Here is a 20,555-nt window from a genome sequence, read left to right on the forward strand (position 1 = left end):
GAGGGTGAGTGAGGGTGAGTGAGGGTGAGTGAGGGTGAGTGAGGGTGAGTGAGGGTGAGGGTTGAGGGTGAGTGAGGGTGAGTGAGGGTGAGGGGTTGAGGGTGAGTGAGGGTGAGTGAGAGTGAGGGTGAGGGTGAGGCTGAGGGGTTGAGGGTGAGTGAGGGTGAGTGAGGGGTTGAGGGTGAGGGGTTGAGGGTGAGGGGTTGAGGGTGAGTGAGGGTGAGGGTGAGGGGTTGAGGGAGACTAGAGCAAAGAAGCGGGGTGGGGCTACAGGCAGCATAGTTAAGGACTACAGCGCCCGGCAAGCCGTTCGTATCTGTGACGTGGTTACGTCATCCAGACTGTAACTGCGTAGTCAATAAGAGACGGCAATGGGAAGTAAACTAACTGAATGTCCGTCACTCGAAAAAAACAGATACGCTACTGTAGTATGGCGGAAGAAGCTGAACATAATGGCCATATTGAAATGTTTACGTGTTTCGCTATTTTAAAAAAGCGATACACTCAGAAATAAGTTAAACAAAGCAAGGTAATTTTTGTCTAATACATTAAATGTAGATTTATTTTTGGTATTTAAAAAAAAAAAGATGATTCTGTACATACAAGATTAGAAAAAGAACAAATACATACTTTGAACGAACAGAGTCGTTGCTTTCATATATTAAACTAGTCACAGAACTCTAGCAGAATAATTTTTACAATAAGGCGTTGCCATAATATATGTGGTATTAAACTACTGGCCTGTCCCTCTGTTCACCCTAACAGGCGAATCTTGTATACCGTACATTTCCTTGACTCAGAGAGCACATACCGACCGTCGCACACGTAAAGGACTCTTTCAATATGTGTTATCAAATGTTATACGGCAAGTAGAAATGCTACGTTTGAAAAACTACCAACATCCAAGTGGAAACGCTTTAAGGGCATAAAGATCGTGGTTTTTATGCTGTTACATACAAAATTATGAAACACAAATATCGGCCGAAATATTTAAAATGTTATACTAAATGATGGAAACAGGTAATAAAAACAGATTTATTACATAAAAAGCGGTGTGGAATCTTGCAGTATACGAATATGATCAGTTGATGTGCCATTTACATGACTGAAAGCTACATTCAAACATGGCGGCTTCATTTGACTTCTTACGAATAAGGTCCTCTGCGTGCTAGTCTCATTGTAGGTACATGGCTTTAGTAGGGTAGCGGGGAGAGGGAACAGACGGAGGATAAGGGGAGGGGGAGGAGAAATGCAACACGGCGGTACGGCAAGTAGAAATGCTACGTTTGAAAAACTACCAACATCCAAGTGGAAACGCTTTAAGGGCATAAAGATCGTGGTTTTTATGCTGTTACATCAGTGAAGCAAATGGTTTGGATTTCAACAAAAAAGTAAAATGTAACTAGACTACACTGATGGAATTATGCAGCTAAAAAAACAATGTGAAGAACAGAAAAAATGCAATAAAACATATACAACTTTAGTTTAACATAAGCCATTTACCATACGTTAGCTTAAACGTTAACCCCCGGCGCCTATAAAAACAAATCCAAAAGGTAGGCTTCATTTGGTGCACGTTTGTAGTTATTGACACAAACCGAGTGCGTATTGCATGGGGTGAGGAAGGAGAGCGGCAGTTAACGAGGAAGGAGTGCGGAAGTCAGCACTGAGCTCTCATTGGTGAAGTCAGACCGCCTCATTCTTTTCTCGGAAAAGTCAATTTCATTTTCATTTCCCCCCATCGCCAGCAGCTGCAACAGAAAGAGGAGAGGAAGCAGCGCTGCTTGCCAGCACAGCCGCCCATAGGCAACAAGACGGAGGGAAGAGAGGGGAGGGGGGAGGAGAAATGCGACACGGTGGGAAGGGGAGGGGGCGGAGCGGGTAAAACAAGACGGACGTGCACGCGCTTTTAAGCTCAATGCGCATGCGCATTGAGCTTAAAAGTCACGGGCACTGCAAGGAATCGCCACGATTCCTTGCAGTGGATAAAGAGTGGATAAGCCCCCATAGTCTCGCTTGCTCGATGCGCATGCGCATCGACAGGCGAGACCTAACAAGATTAGCCAGTGATCAACCCAGCTATGAGGCCGGACCACCTCAATGATCTAATGGTTGTGGTTTGTGAAAATCCTATCAAGGGTATGTATGGCCCGACGTATGCGTGGGGCATTGCACCAGCTGATCAAAACAAAAGTACGTAACAAGTTCCAGGAGGAGGGCAGAATCTTTTTCTTGATGATCATCGAAGTGAAAATTGAATTCCCCTAAAATAGTAAAGTACTTAAAACAATTATTGAAAATTAGAGGTTAGTTTTCAGCTTGGTCACAAGAAATTATTAGTTTTTTTGGAAAGGTACATGGACTGACTCAGGGTACTAAGACATAACTCGATAATTTACAATTCTCGAGAAAATAATCCATTGCCCTTATACCTATGTCAACTGAATGCCTAGAGTCATGTGGTGGTAACCTACTTTCCACTGCTGGCCATTTTACTACACCAAGCTATATGCAGGGAAGATGGGTAGATATGGCAAGTAGGGAATAAGCCACACTGGATTCACAACAACTGGCGAACAACATTGGTTATATTTTTCAAAAGTAACTGCAGGCACAATGCCCTGTGGTGTCAGTTAAATGGAGTTGGACAAGTGCTGTTGGCATCGGATCCAAGTGAGACATGCCTTAATACTCCAAGTATTCAGAATATAAACTCTGAAGTCCTGTGATATGTCAACTCATAGCAAAAAAATATGCAACATTTCTGTTTCTGAAGTATATGTTTTCCTATGTAAAAAATAAGAGACACAAGTTTATGTAGATGGCTGTAAGACATCAGCCAGGTTTTTAAAAATATTTTTTGTACCGGCACACATTTTACATTTTTGCCTTGGAGTCACTGCTTTCCATCAAGCTTAAACGTATGTTTAAGAAAACTAAAAACAAAAACTCTTTAAACATACTGCCACTAGACATTGCATGGCATATCTTTCATCAGCAGTGCTTACATTTCAGTGGTGAAAAGGGGCTGCTGACAGGCATAACCCAGAGCTTCTCTTTAGGTGCTACAGCATGACAAAACGTGCAACAACATACCTCTAACTAACAGCACATGTCGAAGAGTCATTTTTAACCGTTCTCTATTCGCCAAGTAAGAGTTTAAACGTTACAAATATTCTCTACAAGGCTACGAGGAAGTACACCATCGTGCTAACATCCTGGGTAAAAGATTTGCAAACGTAGGAGAGGGAATCGAGTGTCCACGCTGTCGTGTAATCCTGAACAGGATCTCAAAATCTAGAAGTGGTGGCTGTTTAGATTACAGACGCTAACACTTCCCCATGGGGCTCGGAATCCATTCGAGACAACAACAGATGCTTCCTCGAGTTTTATATACCTATTTATTATCAGTGAAAACGAGGGCCTGGGGCCACGGGGAGCTCCATCCATGCCCAGGCCAACACTCCATGGCCCTGAACATTAACGACTTTGGATCAGTGGGCTGCAGAATAAACATAGAAGTACCCCGGAGGGAAGGCCAGGACGCTGTCCCTAGCAGAACGGAATCTTTCGCGGCTACATGAAAACAGAAGTCCATGCATTTGGCAAATTTGCTTTTAATTTCGAACAGAACATCAGAGCAACTGTTTGAAAAGTCAAATATGTTCCTGTACGAAAATAAAAGATAGCTGTGGACCCCAATGTTTGTCAAAATGTTTTGGACGATAAAAACCGCTTCCCCTGCAAAGTCCCAGAGATGTTCTGGCTATTTAAATTATAAAACAATTATTGGTGGGAGAAACAAAATATAAAATTCACTACTAGCATTTATTTCATGGAAGAAATGCCCTAAAGTCACACTACAGTGTTTGGCTTACCACCAGTAATTAAGAATGTATAGAATTCTCTCAAAATATGCCATTTTGGTGCATCCGAGTAAATCATTTTGCGCATGGGCTCGCATGAAAAGGTTTTAAAAATCCCTCGTCTATATGGTATTTTCACAGTGACGATACGTAAAACAAGCATGCAGAGCAACACTGTCAGCACTCAGATAAGAGCGAACATTATGCAGATGTCTCTGTAAGCGACTAGGGAACAGCTTCGCATGAAGTCACTTTGCGTCAGTATGGCAGCACCGCCCCCCACCCTCCTACAATTCCTTCATTAACCTTCCATTGAGGGCAAATAAGAGCTCATCAGGCACTTCGAGTGAATCGGCCCAGAGATTGGGGAATGTTCATTGCGTGTGTCTGATCACACCACACTATGTAGCGTGACCAACCGTCCGTAAATTTCACGGACAGTCCATTAGTTCGGCCATCTGTCTGTTGTCCGTAATTTTAACCGGGCACCGGTCGCACCACCCTAAAGCCGCCGCACTTTCCAACCCACCTCCCTTCTTGACTCAGGATGCTGTTGTGTTCAGGTGTAACAGACTCCGATGAAGTACCACATAACAGACGTTATTGTTACTCAAATATTTTCAAATGGACCAACCTCCGGGAGGATGGAGTGTAGAGACGACTTTTCCATGTTTCGAACTCCTAACCTGGCAATACCACTTTGAACAGGTGATAAACATTCAAGACTTTAACCTATGCCTCCGACTTTAAACCGCAAGCTTCTATGCTTCCCTTTCAGATATGCCCCTTGGACTTGTTTATCTTTAAATCGTACCAGGCATGTCCTCCTCCTACTGTAGTGTGGCCCTTCACCCTATCAGACAGGCCTGCTTTGCAGAAGATGAAAAGTAATATTTTAATGTGTTTGTGTTTTCTTGGAGGCACACAGTACCTTAAACAAATAATCAGTCTCTTTGATTTAAGCTGCAACTAGCTCTCCTGTGGGGCATATATGTTAGAACTTGTATATCAATGTGAATAGTCTTTATAATTGAGGAGCATTCTGCAATCTTTTTTAATCTCTAAAAAGTGAGTATTACACCGAGGCATCAACGTGGTTCTCTTCACAGACCAAAGCTTAATTACTGTCACTAAATTGTAAGCAAACCTCGTTTCTTCAAACATGAAGTCTATAATGTAATAAAATTAAGAAATGGCACAATCCCACCCACACTGATTAACAAAGTATGGAGGACAATCATTTAAATCAATTCTCTTGGAGTATCTCCTTTCAGTACTGTACATCAGTGTGGGGTGGCAAAACTCACATTTTGGACCGAGAGCCTGTCTTCTCGTTTTCTTGTCCAGGAGGGGGTGAGGAGCCTTACCCCTCCCTGGAAGAGACCACGATGACACTAGAATACTGGAGAGTAGGGTGACCAACTGTCCGTAAATTTCACGGACCGTCTGTAATTTGGATCTCAAGTCCATTGTCCGTGATGATCCCTCTTACGGACACATTTTGTCCGTAATTTGGGGGGGTTACAGTGACCTACACTGTTAACCTTTGAAAAGGTTCAGTGTTCTGAGAACTCCCTGCTGGGGCTGCATCGCACATCGCTGTGCTCATTAGCAGCCCCTCCCCTGCCTCTCACAGATTGTGATGGACTCATTGTCATTCTGTATGTCAGCTGATTGTCTCATACAGAATGACAATGGGCCAGTCTGGGCAGTTAAGGCATGTGTGGTGCCTGAAGGCACGGAAAAAAAATGTAACATATTAGATGGAAGTAACATTGGCCAGTTACTTTTAAAAAACAAGCATATGTAATCAGGCTCACATTTGTACAGATAAGAGCTTTTGGCATTGAAAATAACAATATTTTTTTACTTTTTTGTTTTTTTATTTGCAGTGATTATATTGTCATTTGTATGACCTTGTAGCGCCAGAGAACCAGAAAGTGGGATCTAGGTTATGAAGGGGGGGGGGGAGACAAGGGTAATATGCTGTCTGAAAAAAAACAAAGTAACTATATCCTGGAAAAAGCAAACCCTTATAGGGAATGCAAGATTAAGTAAAGCATATGAAATGTAAACAGAGCAGTATAGTTACCTGAACACGTTTATACTTATTATCCAGTAATAAATGAGTGGTTTTGCCTGAAAGGTTAAGGACATGACTACAGGGCCCGGAAAAAGACTACAGGGACCAGCATGCACTGCTAAACGCCAACAAAAGCGAATCATGCCAATTACGAGAAGGGAGTCTGAAAAGAGCATTCTACTCCAGCACTGCAGGTCCCAATTAGCTACATTCTTTGCGTGCTGCTTTCCATCTTACAATGCCACTCAGATATGAGATGCTAGTAACAAAGTCCATCCAAGCACCTTTTCCCTTGCCAAGCCCCCCCCCGGTCACTACCATCGAGAATCCAACTTTCTGGCACGTAACTGGAACAAGGCCGACCTCAATAAATTTACCTCCCTCCTGAGTTCATCTGCCCCTCCCATTACGGGACCCACCATTTCCATTGACTCTCAGTCCGAAAACCTCACCCAATGGCTTGTTTCCGCCGCTGACTCGGTGGCACCTCTAAAACCTGTTAAGACGCGGCGCAGTCACGACGCCCATAGGTGGTTCACCGAGGAACTCAAGGCACTGAAACTCAGTCTCCGTCAGGCTGAAAGGCGCTGGCGTAGAGGATATGCCCCCGAGACAAAAGCGATCTTCTCTTTTCAGCTAAGGGAGTACAAGTCTGCTATAGCCCGGGCTAAATCCAGCTACTTCTCCAACAAGATCTTGAACTCCACAAACAAGTCCAAAGATATTTTCTCTATTGTTGAGGAACTATCTAACCCGGCGAGAGTCACCATCGCTCCCCTCCCCCCCCCAGCCTCTGTGTGATTCCCTGAATCAATTCTTTGTGGACAAAATTGTCAAAATCAAAACTAGCATCTCTGTTCACGCCTCATCTGCCCCTCCCCTCCCAAGCACCCCCTATCACCCCAACACTCACACCCTAACCCAGCTCCCCCTCATTTCGAAAGATAATTTTCTCCCCCTCTTGCTCAAAGTTTCCTCTGGCTCTCCCAGCGACTGTTGCCCCCCTCGGCCCTTCGGGAAGCCTTCACTTCCTGCCTGGATCCCCCCCTAGCCCTCTTAAACAACTCTTTGACTACGGGGGTGGTCCCGGGATCCTTCAAACGGGCAGAGGTGGTCGCCATCCTGAAAAAACCTTCGGCTGACCCGTCCATCATGAGCAACTATCGCCCTATCTCCCTCCTTCCCTTCCTCAGCAAAATCCTGGAGTCCCATGTCACTCAAAGCCTTACCTCTTTTGTAGAAGACTCTTGTGTTTTGGACCCCCAGCAGGCTGGGTTTAGACCTGCGCATTCCACAGAAGCAGTCATCCTCTCTGTGATGGACGAACTGCGCAGGGGTGCCGACTCTAACACCTGTCAGGCTTTGGTCCTTCTGGACCTGTCGGCCGCCTTTGACACGGTCGACCATGATATCTTGGTCGACCGTGTCAGAGAGGCTGGCATCCAGGGTACTGCCCTGGACTGGGTTCGCTCTTTCCTGACTCAACGCCATAAAGCTGTCAGGCTGTCCCAGTTTTCTGCTCCTCAAGTCGAGCTGACCTGCGGTGTCCCACAGGGCTCCTCCTTATCCCCTCTCCTTTTTAATTTATACCTGGCCCCGTTAATCCGCTCCCTCCGTAGATTCAATGTCTCTGCGTTCAACTACGCGGATGACATTCAACTGGTCTTCACCATTGACTCCGGGGACGAATCCATCTCCACTTTACAAAACACCCTCTGTTTCATCAGCGATTGGATGGGCACAAACCATCTGAAACTCAACCCCGACAAGACCGAGCTGGTTCTTGTCGGGGGACCCTCCAATCCCTGGCACTCTTCCTTTTGGCCTGCCAGTCTTGGCAGCCCCCCCTGTCCCGTCAACTCCGCAAAAAGTCTGGGAGTTGTCATAAGCAACGACCTTTCTAGGACACCCCAGATAAGCGCTGTAGTTTCCTCAAGCCACTTCCAGCTCAGGAAAATACGTAAAATCTCTCGCCTACTTACCACCGATGCCCTTATTTTGGCCCTGCTTGCGTTAGTCATGTCCAGGCTTGACTACGCAAATGCACTATACGTAGGCATTCCTGCATACCAACTCAGGAGACTCCAGTTGATCCAAAATCAGGCTGCCCGCCTGATATACCATCAGCCCAGAGATCAACACGTTCGACCTCTTCTAAAAAGTCTCCACTGGCTTCCGGTTTCTGCCCGCTGTAAATTTAAGCTTGGTTGCATCATTTCTAAATCCCTTACCATAGCCCCCTCTTCATCTCTTTCTTGCTTCATCAGTATGTTCCTTCCCGCACCCTTCGGTCATCTCAAATGGCTCTGCTTTCTGTCCCCAGATCCAAGCGGAAGAAATACGGCGGCCTTAGGTTTTCATTTTTAGCCCGTCTTTTTGGAACTCCTTACCCCTTTCTCTTAGGTTGTCGTTCCCCTACTCCAGATTCAGATCTCCCCTTAAAACGTACCTCTTCACTGAAGCGTACAATTAGCTGTTATCCTCTGTTATGTTATTTTCTGTCTCTCTTCCCTGCTCCCTCTGTATAGCGCCAAGGAACCTAAAGGTGTTAGCGCGCTTAATAAATTAATTTAACATAACATACCATAACAAGCACATCATCCTGACTACGTCTCTCATCAAACATGCCTTCTCAGGACCATGAACTGTAAACAAAATATCAGGCTGGACCACCCAGTGCAGTAACTAAATAAATATATCACGATCATATGAAATACCACAAAAAACCTGCACAGTTGCTTAAAGATGCCCAAAAATCTGAAGCGCACAATTGTCTCAACCTAATATAAACTTATTTTGACTTGTACTTATGTTGGTTGTCTATTTACCTATATACTTTTGCATGACCTCCTCTGATGTGTCTGTAAAACGTACCTTTTGTCCCAAAGTTTTGTCCTGAATTTTGACCCTTTTGTCCTGAATTTTTACACTCACCGTCCTGATTTTGAACCATGCCAGTTGGTCACTCTAACTCTATGACGCATCCTTTCCAAAGTACAACTACCACACCCTATCTTATTGTGAGCTACAGGCCTCCTGTCCACAGATTCCTGCATGGAAGGGCGACTCAACTCTTGCTTCACTGTATGCTTAGTAGAGATGATGTCAGCCATTGACGCAGAGGCTAGTCGTGACAGCACCGTAATTCGGTCTATCCAAACTGAGCGAACACAGTCTCAGCGTCGAGGTAACTGGCAAGACTTCTTCCAGCGGACAGACTCCATGATAAGACCGGGGACAGAACAGTGCCTCATGTAGGCCTTAGAGGCTTTCATGCACAGGTCGCTAGTGAAACTGAAGGATGATCTTCAACAAGAAGGGAGAGTCAATGAGTGCCTGCTCGGTTGTGCGAATGAGATCAGCTGCTGAGTCAGAACCATTTGCAGCATCTCAAAAGTGGGAAAACTCCCTTCTTCTCCGCAGTGGTTTGTTTTTCCAAAGCGCAGGACTTGTGCCTCGCCAGTCATTCAGATTAGATCTCCGGGATACAGCACAAGAAAATAAATGTGTGAACCCACCTGAGAGTGACAACTACGGCTATTAAAGATTCCAGTCAGGAGCAAAAGATGTCCTAAATAGCATCGCTGGCCAGAGTCCAACAGCTTTTTATAGGTCTTTCAAAAGCAGGCACTTCCACTGGGCACAGGTCCATTCTGAGCAAATCTTGTGCCTCCGATCAGCCCATGAACAATAAGCAAGTGAAATGTTCATCTACACAAACATGAAGAACAGAGTGGTTTTAAGTTGGTAAGTCTTTCCTTCAGTTGCACCCAGTGTCTGTGTATGGTTTTCGCTGCCATCAGCAGCTCTGGAGACAAACTGCTACATCCAACTTTCTGCCCCTGGACCCGGCTATCAACTCCAGAATGCACTTCATGGATGGCCTGGCGGTGTGATCACCCCTAAGCAGATACCTACCTGGGTCAGTGGCTTTCAACTATGCAAACGTGGGCTAGTGGGGCATTAAAAAAGCTCTGCTGTTTTGGTTTACCAAGAAAAAAATCAATATAGTAAAGATATGGAATAGCAGACATGGGCTAGCTCTGAACCTTCATTGTGGTGTTTGGCCAAGAGATACTGAAGGTTTGGCCTTTCACACACAGTTCTTCATAATACCATCAATAGCCATCTCGATTCCAAATTGCTCGAGGCAGAATTCCACAGCCTATTTTATCTCATTGGTTTACATGGCCGAACAGTTCCTACACCTATTTACTTTCCTTGGTGTTTGCACTAACAAAATGTCAATTTCAGAGATAATGGTCAAGTGAATATGCATTGCAGCCACCCACACAGCAATGCTGGCAATCAAAAAAATGTTTGGTCAGATGTCTATAAACTCTGGATTTCAGCCCTCAAACAATCCTTTGGCATTCAAACAAAAAGGTCATCAGCATATGCAGCAAATCAATAGATAACACTGTAAACTGCTAGTAAAGCTGGTCAAAGGATAACCAACTGTGGGTCGCTGGTTGAGGAGTGGCCAACTAAGTTAGCAGACAGGGTGTGAATTCCATGGCTACTGATGATCTCAGTCTTATCTCCAGATATCAGCCGTACAGAGTCCCATTCGACCCGCAAAATAAAGGAAGTTATGCCCTAAATCTCTGCCAGAGCAGAGGAACCGAAGGAGACCCACCGCTGTAGGGTAAGGCGCAGAGATGCTGAATAGGCTGCATGATGGATGCAGTCGGGAGTCCATGGGTCTGCAAAAGCAGAGGCGTGCTGGTAAGAGTAAGGGCCTGGGGCACTGGCTGTGCCTGCCCATCTGCCACAATTGAGTTGACACTGAGAGGCATCCAGGGCTGTGATGCACTAAACTGGTGTGAAAGGATGAAGAGAATGCCCGTGGAGGGCAGTAGTGGGGCGAGGCCTATCGGGACATAATGCCCAGCATAGTGTATTATAGCCAGCAGAGGCCCTTGAAACTGCGTTCCTGGGAAAAGCAAAACGAAATTGAAGGACCTCAAGCAGAAGCATCGCCGTAGAGGTGTGCTGTGAGGACGCTGACAAAGCTAAGCAGAAGGAGAGGCCTGTAACCAGTATAGCCCTGAAGGACGCAAGGCACACTACTGATACAGGTGTTTGAAGATACGGAGATGAGGTAGGACCTGGCTGTTTGCTGCAACCCCCAAACCACAGAAGGAGGGTAAAGCAAAAAAAAAAAAACGTTCTAAATTAGTATTTAGCGCTGCAGTGAGGAACATTGGCACGATGTATAGATATATTTTAAACAAAAGAGCAGGAATATTGAAAAGGGGTTTGGAGACTTGGGAAATGCCCACGAGGAGTGCAGTACCCCACACTAAACAACAGCCTCTAAAACGCAAAATAAACTTGCAAGCCCAAAGCTAGGAATTACAATAAGATCAGAGGGAAGCTATGTGCTACAAAGATTGTGTTTTTTTTTTACCTGTGTCTGAAGAGACTTCCCATGCCATAATAGGAAGCGGCTTTCACCCTACTGAGACATGTGGCGTTGACATTGCCCATAAAGCCACAATAAAAGGAGCAATTCAAGTAATTGTAAGGAGGAGCACGTCCCAGATACAAAGAGGCCTTAACTAAGCAGTAGGCCACGCTACATGCCTCCAAATAAACATCTAGCAAAAAATGCAAACTTCTGCACCAGTTGACCCACAACCTAGTACATCTGCAACCCAGCCCTGCCGCACTGGAAACAGTGCACTGAGTAAAGCCGTATAAAATGGCGCTCACAAAGGACTACATTTCGCACAGCTTGCAATCCTTTAAGACTAGGGTTACCACCTTGCGGGCTGTTTATCAACATTTTAATGTTCTGGAAAGTTAAAACATTAGTTAATTCACCTAATGCAGGTATTTTTCCCCTTATCTTTACAAATTTCAAACAGTGAATATAAAAAGAAAGCACTACAAAATGAAATGTGTTCTGGAGCTGCATTAATGACCCCTGGCTGATAATTAAAGTAATAAGCAAAGACAGAAGGACAAAAAGGAATACAGACTTTAAAAAATAATACATTTCTACTAAACTATAATTTCCAGACCTTTGCAAAAATTTAAAATATGAACAAATGGTCTATATTTTTCTATGAACCAGGTGTTAACCCTTAAGACAGAACTGAGAGAAGAAATTAGAGCAGATATCAGTAAAAGCTTTTAAGAGCTAAATACAGACACCAGCTCGAAAAATGACGTATTGCATAGGCATACAGGTTAAATTTGGAACCTGCTACAAATAAAGCCCCAATTGAGACATCAAACAACAACAGAAACTTTAAATGGTCAGCAGTTGTGAATAACATAGCAGTCCAGAAACAAATGTATGAGTTATTTGTAGGAAAATTATCACTGTTTAATGCTAATGCTGAGACAGTGCCCAATTGTTGGTCTCCAATGCCAATTAACGGACCAACTAAAGCATTTTTTTGTGAAGGAAGGCCGTAGGGGATACTGATTAAAACCTGTACCAAGTCGGTTCTCAAAAAAAGTGCAGTCAAGCAAACAATCTCCTAATGGAAGAATCATAAAAAGGGGCGATCGGTATGACATAGGTTCCTCAAGAAAGAGCTGCAAGACAATCCTGAAGGAGGCCAAGAGAAGGTGGGAAACATAACAATGGTCACAAGTAACAGATGGCTTGTGGATTCCAAATGGACAAATTGAAAACCATTCACAACAAGAGATTAATGGAAATTGGGAGAAAGATAAAGGCTATTTCTGGTGGATCTGGGTCCCTTGCTCTTAAGGTATACAGAGCTACCAGAATGAGAGCAGCGTCTTACGTGGCTGAGATCTGAGGCTACTCTGATGCAAATATGCTAACGCTACCAGAAAATACATTTATTAGGGCCTTTTCTTAATTTACCAACGAGCACTCCCCTCTTACCACTTAGATTCGATCTAGTACTCAATATCATCTATTTGATAATTCCCCTAAAATCATTGTTGTATTGGGTGCATCTCTGGTCAACTTCAGAGCTGGCTCCCAACATGGCACTTTTAGTTGAATTAATTTCATGTTACACACAAGTGCGTACCCCGTGGTTGAAACATATTAAGAGCCTATGCAGAATGTCTAAAATGTGAGAACTATGAGATTTCAACGCTAAAATAACCAAACGAATAACTAAGAAATTGAACAGAAACTCCTGGGAGAGCGCGAAGACGCAGATCTGAAACGATCAATGCAGATGGGACCTCTACAGGGCAATTTTTGTTACATAAATGCATACCTAGCTTTGAATTATACATGGACAGAATTCCTTTCAAGCGCAATTATTATATATGCAATTTAGGTGCGGCGTCCTACAGTTAAGAACACTTACATCTAAGTGGGACAAAACACGGTGCCTCCCAAATTATTGTCATTAAAGCCCACAACACATGGAGACGGAGGTACATTTCTTCCTCTGTCCAAAGTACACATTAACTATGCAAGATCCTGCCGACTACGTTCCAGCCAGTGTGGCAAAGTCATTGTGATATCCAACTCATGCAAAGGTGCACTACTCATCACACTTAACTATGGACATGATCTAATTCTCAATTCCGTTGTAATTGATTATCAGAGGGCAAGCTGGGGTGGGGAAAAAGTTTGTAGGGGCATCTAGGGAGACTACCATACAAAACATACTTAGAGAAGATCCTTTTGGAGGCCAAGGTGGACTATCCCCAGGTGGGACAGCGGGGCCTCCCGGTTTTGCTGTATGCAGACGATGCCGTCTTGATGGCTAGGACTCAGCAGGGTCTGCAAACGCTCTTAAACTCTTTTGTTCAGTTTATGGGGGATCAGGACCTGTTGGTCAATAATTCAATGCCCTATGTCATGTAAGTAGGTTTCCTCCCAAACAGGCCCTATACCTTTAAGGTAGGGTTTTAGATTCTTCTGGAGACCAGGGTGGACTATCCCCAGGTGGGACAGCACAGCCTCCCGGTTTTGCTGTATGCAGACGATGCCGTCTTGATGGCTAGGACTCAGCAGGGTCTGCAAACGCTCTTAAACTCTTTTGTTCAGTTTATGGGGGATCAGGACCTGTTGGTCAATAATTCAATGCCCTATGTCATGTAAGTAGGTTTCCTCCCAAGCAGGCCCTATACATTTAAGGTAGGGTCTTCTCATACCTGGGGGTTCTTTTAGATGCAAAAATGAAATGGAGGCCCCAAATAACTCACAGGAAAAATTCCCTTATTCGGGAGTCGGCAGCTATTTTTAACTTTGTATCTAGATTGAGGAAAAGACCGGCAGGGAACACATTTACAGCTTTATAGGGCCACGTGTAGCTCTAAAGCACTATATGGCAGCGAGATCTGGGGGTCCACCACCCCGGATGACATTCAAATTGGTGAAAACAAGTTCCTGAGACAGTTCTTATATGTTCCACAGGCCACCCCCTCTTTCACAGTACATGAGGAGCTTGGTGTGACCTATATCATAGCCTATTGCACTGCGTCTCTGTGGTTAAAAATCTGGACTAGCAAGTGGACATTGCTAAACAAAATGATTTTAAAGGACGGTCTGGCTCTTGATCATGCCTTCCGAGTTCTGTGGCTCAAATACATCGAGGAATGTCTCATAAGCATGGGGAGAGGAGACCTCTTGACTAATCCTAACCTGGCCAACAAGAAGGACCTGAATAATATAAAGGTGGCCTTCTTTGCGCAGCAGTCAATGGCCAGGGAAGAGAAGGAGCTTTTGAAGCCCAGTGTGCGTCACTTCATCATGTTAAGAACCACCTTGACAGTGGAGCCTTATTTACTGGGTTTCACAAACTTATACGATTGATTCTTGTTGACCAGGTTTCGGTTTGACCCCTGCCATCTCCTCCTCGCCCATCCAAGAGGGCAGTGCAAGGGCCAAAGCCTGTCGTTCTGCGGTTGCGATGGAAAATCCCCACAGGACATGGTCCATTTCATGACGCCCTGTAACTTTTATGATATACCCAGAAAGACCTTTTTTGTTCCGATCTTGAAAAAGGCCAACTTTAGGCAAGTGCACCCGCTTTTATCTTTTTACAAATGCTCCCGGGTAGCACTGTTTTTTATGTACTTTTGTCTTCAAAATTGACTATCAGGCTCAGGTCATGTTGTGACTAATTACCTTGTCTCCCGTATGTTTCTTATGGCACTACGCACTTTGTATTGCTTCGCTCACTTCTAGTCAATCAAATGCTTTTATCAGATGTGATTAACAGAGTCAACCAGAACAATCTCTCTTTATCTGGTAACGTTCAAGTGATTTTGGAGTGTTTGAATCCCTGAACTTATTTTTTGTCTCGGTTATCATCTCATTTGACATGTTCCTGTGAGTTTTGTTTTAGGATATTTTAATGTGCGCTTTTATGGTTTTATTTCTTGAAACCGAATAAAGACTAAGATGATGATGAGGATGAGGATGTTGACTACCATATAAAAGCACGAAAATGAAAAAACAAGCCGGTTAGAAATACATATGTCAAGACTACCTACTGCTCAGTATGGAGGGGTAAGAGGTGGCAATTATCAAACAAGACAAACATCATAGACAATAATAAGCACCAAAATGAGATTAAATACAAACGTTCTTAACAACCTAATAAGAGCTCACAGGTATGGCAATATCTGTGGGAGGTAAGATACAATGTAAGTGTTCTACAAGAGACATTGTATGCAAAGAAGACGAATATCATACGAGACACAAATCAAACCTCCAGGCATGTTAGACAAAACGCAACAGGGTGGCTCTATTCTTCTTTCGATCACTAGGGTTTAAACCTAAAGCTCATACACCAGACACCTAAAGCTCATACACCAGACAAAAAAAGGTAGGTACTTAAGGGTTTCAGGACATGCACACAATAGATACATTACAGTGGCCTCTGTATACATCCTGAATACAGGTCAAGTCACTTACCTAGTATCACTACTCAATACACTGGCAGACCTCCCAGCTGAGGATATTATTCTTGTTGGAGACTTTGACTCAGTTTGGGACCCGAACAGGGACAGGTCGGTGGATAGCTCCCAGTGCCCAAGAGCCTTTATAATTTAGAGCTTTGGGTTTGAAAGAGTAAAGCACACTGTCCAAAAAGAAGACTACTTTTTCAACTTTTACAGACGTACTCCAAGATCAAGCTTAGTGGCTAATGCCTTAATGTCCCAAGTATACAATATTGAGATACATCTGAAGATAATTTCAGATCATGTCCCAAAAGAACTTTCCTTATTCCGGTTCTACGAGAAGATCTAAAACAACAAATCATAGCATTCTCTTTCAATTAAACTGCCCATAAGACAGAGCAAACACATGCACAAAAGGCGAGGGGGGACTGGCCAATCTTAAGCACTGGCAAAGGCAAGAGGTTTGGCATAGACCACTAGACTTTTGGCTTTGTCAAGGTTTCCTTTTTCATAGTTTTTGGTAAAATGTTATTGTTGGGGATGCTAGTTGCCAGGCTCTCATCAAGTTAAAAAAATGTTTAAAAGCACCCAAAAAAATGTTGCCTCAAAAATCACACATTGCATTGTGTGTATTCTTCACCTTCTGCCCCATGATGACCAAACCCTTGAATTCACGGCCAGATAAAGTGGAGGTAAAAGCATTGCATTCCATTTTTTATAGAGAACACCTGAGCTACCAAGCTGTACAGAGAAGAATGGGCCAAAATACATTTTGGATCAGTCGGTGCAGGACTGTGACAGCATTCAATCTGTTGGCTGCCTGTTGAGCATAATAATGGTTTCTCTTAAGTGCAAGGAGGGTCTTCACTGACTCTCCAACTTGTCCAGAGAATAGTATCCATTTTCCTTAAGGAAGAAGATGAGGACTTGCCGTCCTGTTTATTTTTGCGCTTTTCATCAGAGGACACCTAGAAGGACCGTCTATTGTCTACCAATTGACCCGAGGAAAAGGAAAAAGACATTTGGTAGTCTCATTATGAGGTCAAGATAGGAATAACGAGTACTTCCAGTCCCTTATGGCCAGGGGTTTCATCTTTGGACACAGTTCAAAGGGATGGACAAAAGAGGTCAAAGAGAGCACAATCCTAAAAGTACATATCCATATGAGACTAGTGGGTTGTATAGTCATAACAGTATTGGATCTGAATATAATTTGTAGCGCTGGACAGATCAGTAGATAGAGTTCATATTTGTGTCATCTTTTTCTTTATTAAAAGATCCATAAAAAAAATGTTTTTTTCTCAGTTGATTAAAGGACAGCCGACACGTGTTTCGTCTGTACTCACAATAAGTACTCATTTTGGATACACCACTACCGATCCTTTTATGTTTTACAGTTCAAAGGGATGTTTTCTGTCCACAGACACCACGTGCGGATATTGTAGCGAAAGGAAAGACATCTGTTTCCAACATTTCCTAAGAAGTTTAAAGCCTGACAAATCTAGAGGAGACATTTGACCTAGACCTTCTGGTAACACCAAAAACAATTCAAGAAATTGTTAACAACAAAGTAGGAGCTCCAGATGTGCTTTGGTTAGGTCCCGAAAAACACTTACTGATGTCAGCTCGTAGGCATATAGCCCAATGTTGACATATCCAGGGTCTGCTGGAGCCCCAGTCGGTTTCATGTAGCACTACTTGGAAATTCTGGCGATAATTGCTTGGAGAGGTTTTCCTCAACTAGTCTGACACCTGCGATATTGATATGGCCAGGAACCTTCTGGGCGAAGTATTAATTAGGAATGTGAATTTGTAGGGAGTAGTACCAGGAGGCTGTTACAACATTCCAGCATACTCACTGTGAATGAGTTTGTCAAGAAAGTAGCCCTCCAGAAAAGGGAGGCTTTAGCAAACTTTCATAATGTTGATCTGCTAGAATCTATCAGGAGTGAGATGTATGCGATGTCCAATAACGTGTGAAAATGTTTAGGGAAGAAGGAGCTAGAGGAGAATGGATGGGGTCTAAGAAGCCTGGAAATAAAGGATTTCCATGTTCAAGGATTTCAGCATTAGAGACTATAGAGCCATCCGTTTTCTTATGGGCAACAGTGATGAGTATATCAGAAAGATCCAGGAGAACAAGAACTAATGAGGGGTGGCTGTGATAACAGAACTCAAATGTTTTAAATATGGTTAAGAACCATTTCGGTGGAGCTGAATTTTTGAATGGCATATTGCAGTGAACTTAGTAAGATGAAAGAGACAATGCATTGCGTGAGCACAGTGCATAAATAAATTACTTTTTTAAATTTATTTAAAAAAATTAAAGTTGGGCGGTAAGGCGGTATTTGGAGGGAGGACGAGTCATCAGCTGTCAATTTCCTGATCAAGGGTATTAACACTTCAGATTTAAAGCATTCAGGGTAAATTGCAGACAGTAAACAATGGGTGATGAGCACAGTGAAGCAAAGCAGAAAATATCATAAGTCTACTTGTCTACCAATTTGGGGGGGAAATGTTGGGAGGCAACAGAGAAAAGGCTAGCATTTAAAATATAGGGTTCCGTTTGGCAAGATAAGTCGGGGAGGAGTAAATATGAGCAGCACTGGTGGTGGTGGAAGGGTATATGATGGGGAAATGAGCACTCGAGGAGGGTGCAGTATGTACTTCGAACAGATTTTATATTTTCAATTGAAGTAGTAGGCAAAGCAATTGGCTGTGAGATTCTTCTGGGTTGCGGTGGTGATGGGAGGGGGTTTATTGTGAAGGATAGTTTATTGGGAGTAATGAGTCTGTAGAGGAGATTAAGGCAGAAAAACAATTTAGTGAAATCAAGGGCTCGGGACATTTAACTTCGTACCATCTTATAATTTGTAGCTGCTCTTAAAGATAGCTATTCCACCATCTATGTTAGATAGATGTTGGGCTTATGGGGCATACAGAGAATAAAGTGATATGGAGCACTGTGCAGTACTATTGAGCAACCGAAAAAATGGAATTCACTTTTTTTTGTTTCAGAAAATGTAATTGTCTCATTGACAACGCGAGGGGTATAAACAGCCATCAGACAGTAAATGGGGTGTATACTAAACAACAATTGCAAAAATACATCAGCTTGAACATAAATAATCTCAACAAAAATCAAATATAAGTCCAGTAAAAAACACTTACCATGTTTCCGTGAAGACTTCTGGGTTGCTGTAGGCATATTGGTCTGATCATTTACAACCTCTATGCAGACTGAAGTGCCACCATGGTTTGCTTTTACTTTGTCAGCCCAACTTACACCAGTAGGTGGGAGTCGAGTAGCAGGTATCGTCATAGAAGGGCCCCTAAAGATATGAACAATAAAAAAAAGTTATCTTGCTAGAAATAGTACAGTCTACAGCAAGTGAATCAAACATGGAAAGTGAAAATGAAATCAAAGCAAAACATGTGACAGAACAAGTTACTTAACTTGGGTAATACTCTTTCTTATGGATACTCTAACCGCATATTTCTTCCTCACCCTTATAATATCCCTAGGTGCTAGACTGGATACAGAGAATTCTTAAGCAATTTCCTGCACCCTGGTAGGCGACTCCGCACACACCCTGAAGCAGACACAGCAGAGCCACATATAAGCTCCGCCAAAGTGTGCGGATAACAGTTTCTTGTATAGTTCCTCTTTGCGAGCTTACAGACATACAAACAAGCATTGAAAATGCAATAGGTCTCGCCCTCGTTTAAGTTAAAGCAATTCTGTTTGTAATTAGGTGACTTTTTAGCTTTGCCTTTATTAGTGTCTTTCAAACTTCCATGTACATAACATGCATATGTATGCATATATGTATATATATGCAAGCATTTATATTTGTATTTATATAGATATGCAGATGTATATATATATATATGTGTGTATTTATACACATACATATCTATCTATATATATATATATATATATATATATATATATATATATATATATATATATATATATATATATATATATATATATATATATCTATCTATCTATCTATCTATCTATCTATCTATCTATCTATCTATATATATATATATATATATATATATATATATATATATATATATATATATATATACATATGTGTGCGCTTAGAGAGGCAAAGCGGTAGAGAAGTACAGAGGCAGAGAGAGCAAATTGAAGAAAATAGGTATCCGAGACAATTACCAAAAGTCCCCCAGAGAACTCCTGCATATATTATCCACGAAGAGTTGGGAACCGGGAGCACCTACGCTGTTTTAAGCGCCTACTGGCACGTCCGGAGAGCTGTGTGCTGCTCTAGGGCTGCTGAGCAATGGAGTCCGCTCCCTCGCAGCTCCAAACTGTGCAGGGACCCCAGGGCTGAGAACACAGGTGCAGGCGAAATATCAAAAATATCAGAAGGAGATCCCCTATCCCACATCAGACGGCCTAGACAGACATAACCAGAGAGATTTTAAAATAGTTTCCTGGAACATAGCAGGTCTATCTGCCAAATTAAAAAATGAAGATTGGCTAGTTTATATTAGGAAATTCCAAGTCATCTGTTTACAGGAAACATGGGAAGTAGAGAGTAGTACTTTCCACCTTGAGGGTTACAAAACCTATTTTGTACCAGAGTGCAAGGCTGTGTCAGGGAGAGGAAGGGGAGGATTGATTATATATGTCGATCCCAGGTTAGAGGGCAGATGGTCTGATTTAGGTTGGAACTTAGACTTCACGTTGGGGCTTAGGTTTTATAACA

At 43.0% G+C, this 20,555-nt stretch overlaps 1 protein-coding gene across 2 annotated transcripts in view; it reads right to left on the minus strand.

Moving 5' to 3' along the window:
- The window catches only part of SCAPER (S-phase cyclin A associated protein in the ER), a 3,157,511-nt gene that overhangs the window by 2,632,066 nt on the left and 504,890 nt on the right, over positions 1–20,555 (minus strand). For both annotated transcript variants that reach the window (XM_086959426.1, XM_086959427.1), the window contains exon 8: positions 18,982–19,142. In XM_086959426.1, coding sequence (XP_086815552.1) covers positions 18,982–19,142 — 161 coding nt within the window. The remainder of the gene's footprint in view (positions 1–18,981; positions 19,143–20,555) is intronic.

The sequence above is a fragment of the Lissotriton vulgaris genome, chromosome 2_2 (genome assembly GCF_964263255.1).
Source record: "Lissotriton vulgaris chromosome 2_2, aLisVul1.2, whole genome shotgun sequence".
NCBI lineage: Eukaryota > Metazoa > Chordata > Amphibia > Caudata > Salamandridae > Lissotriton > Lissotriton vulgaris.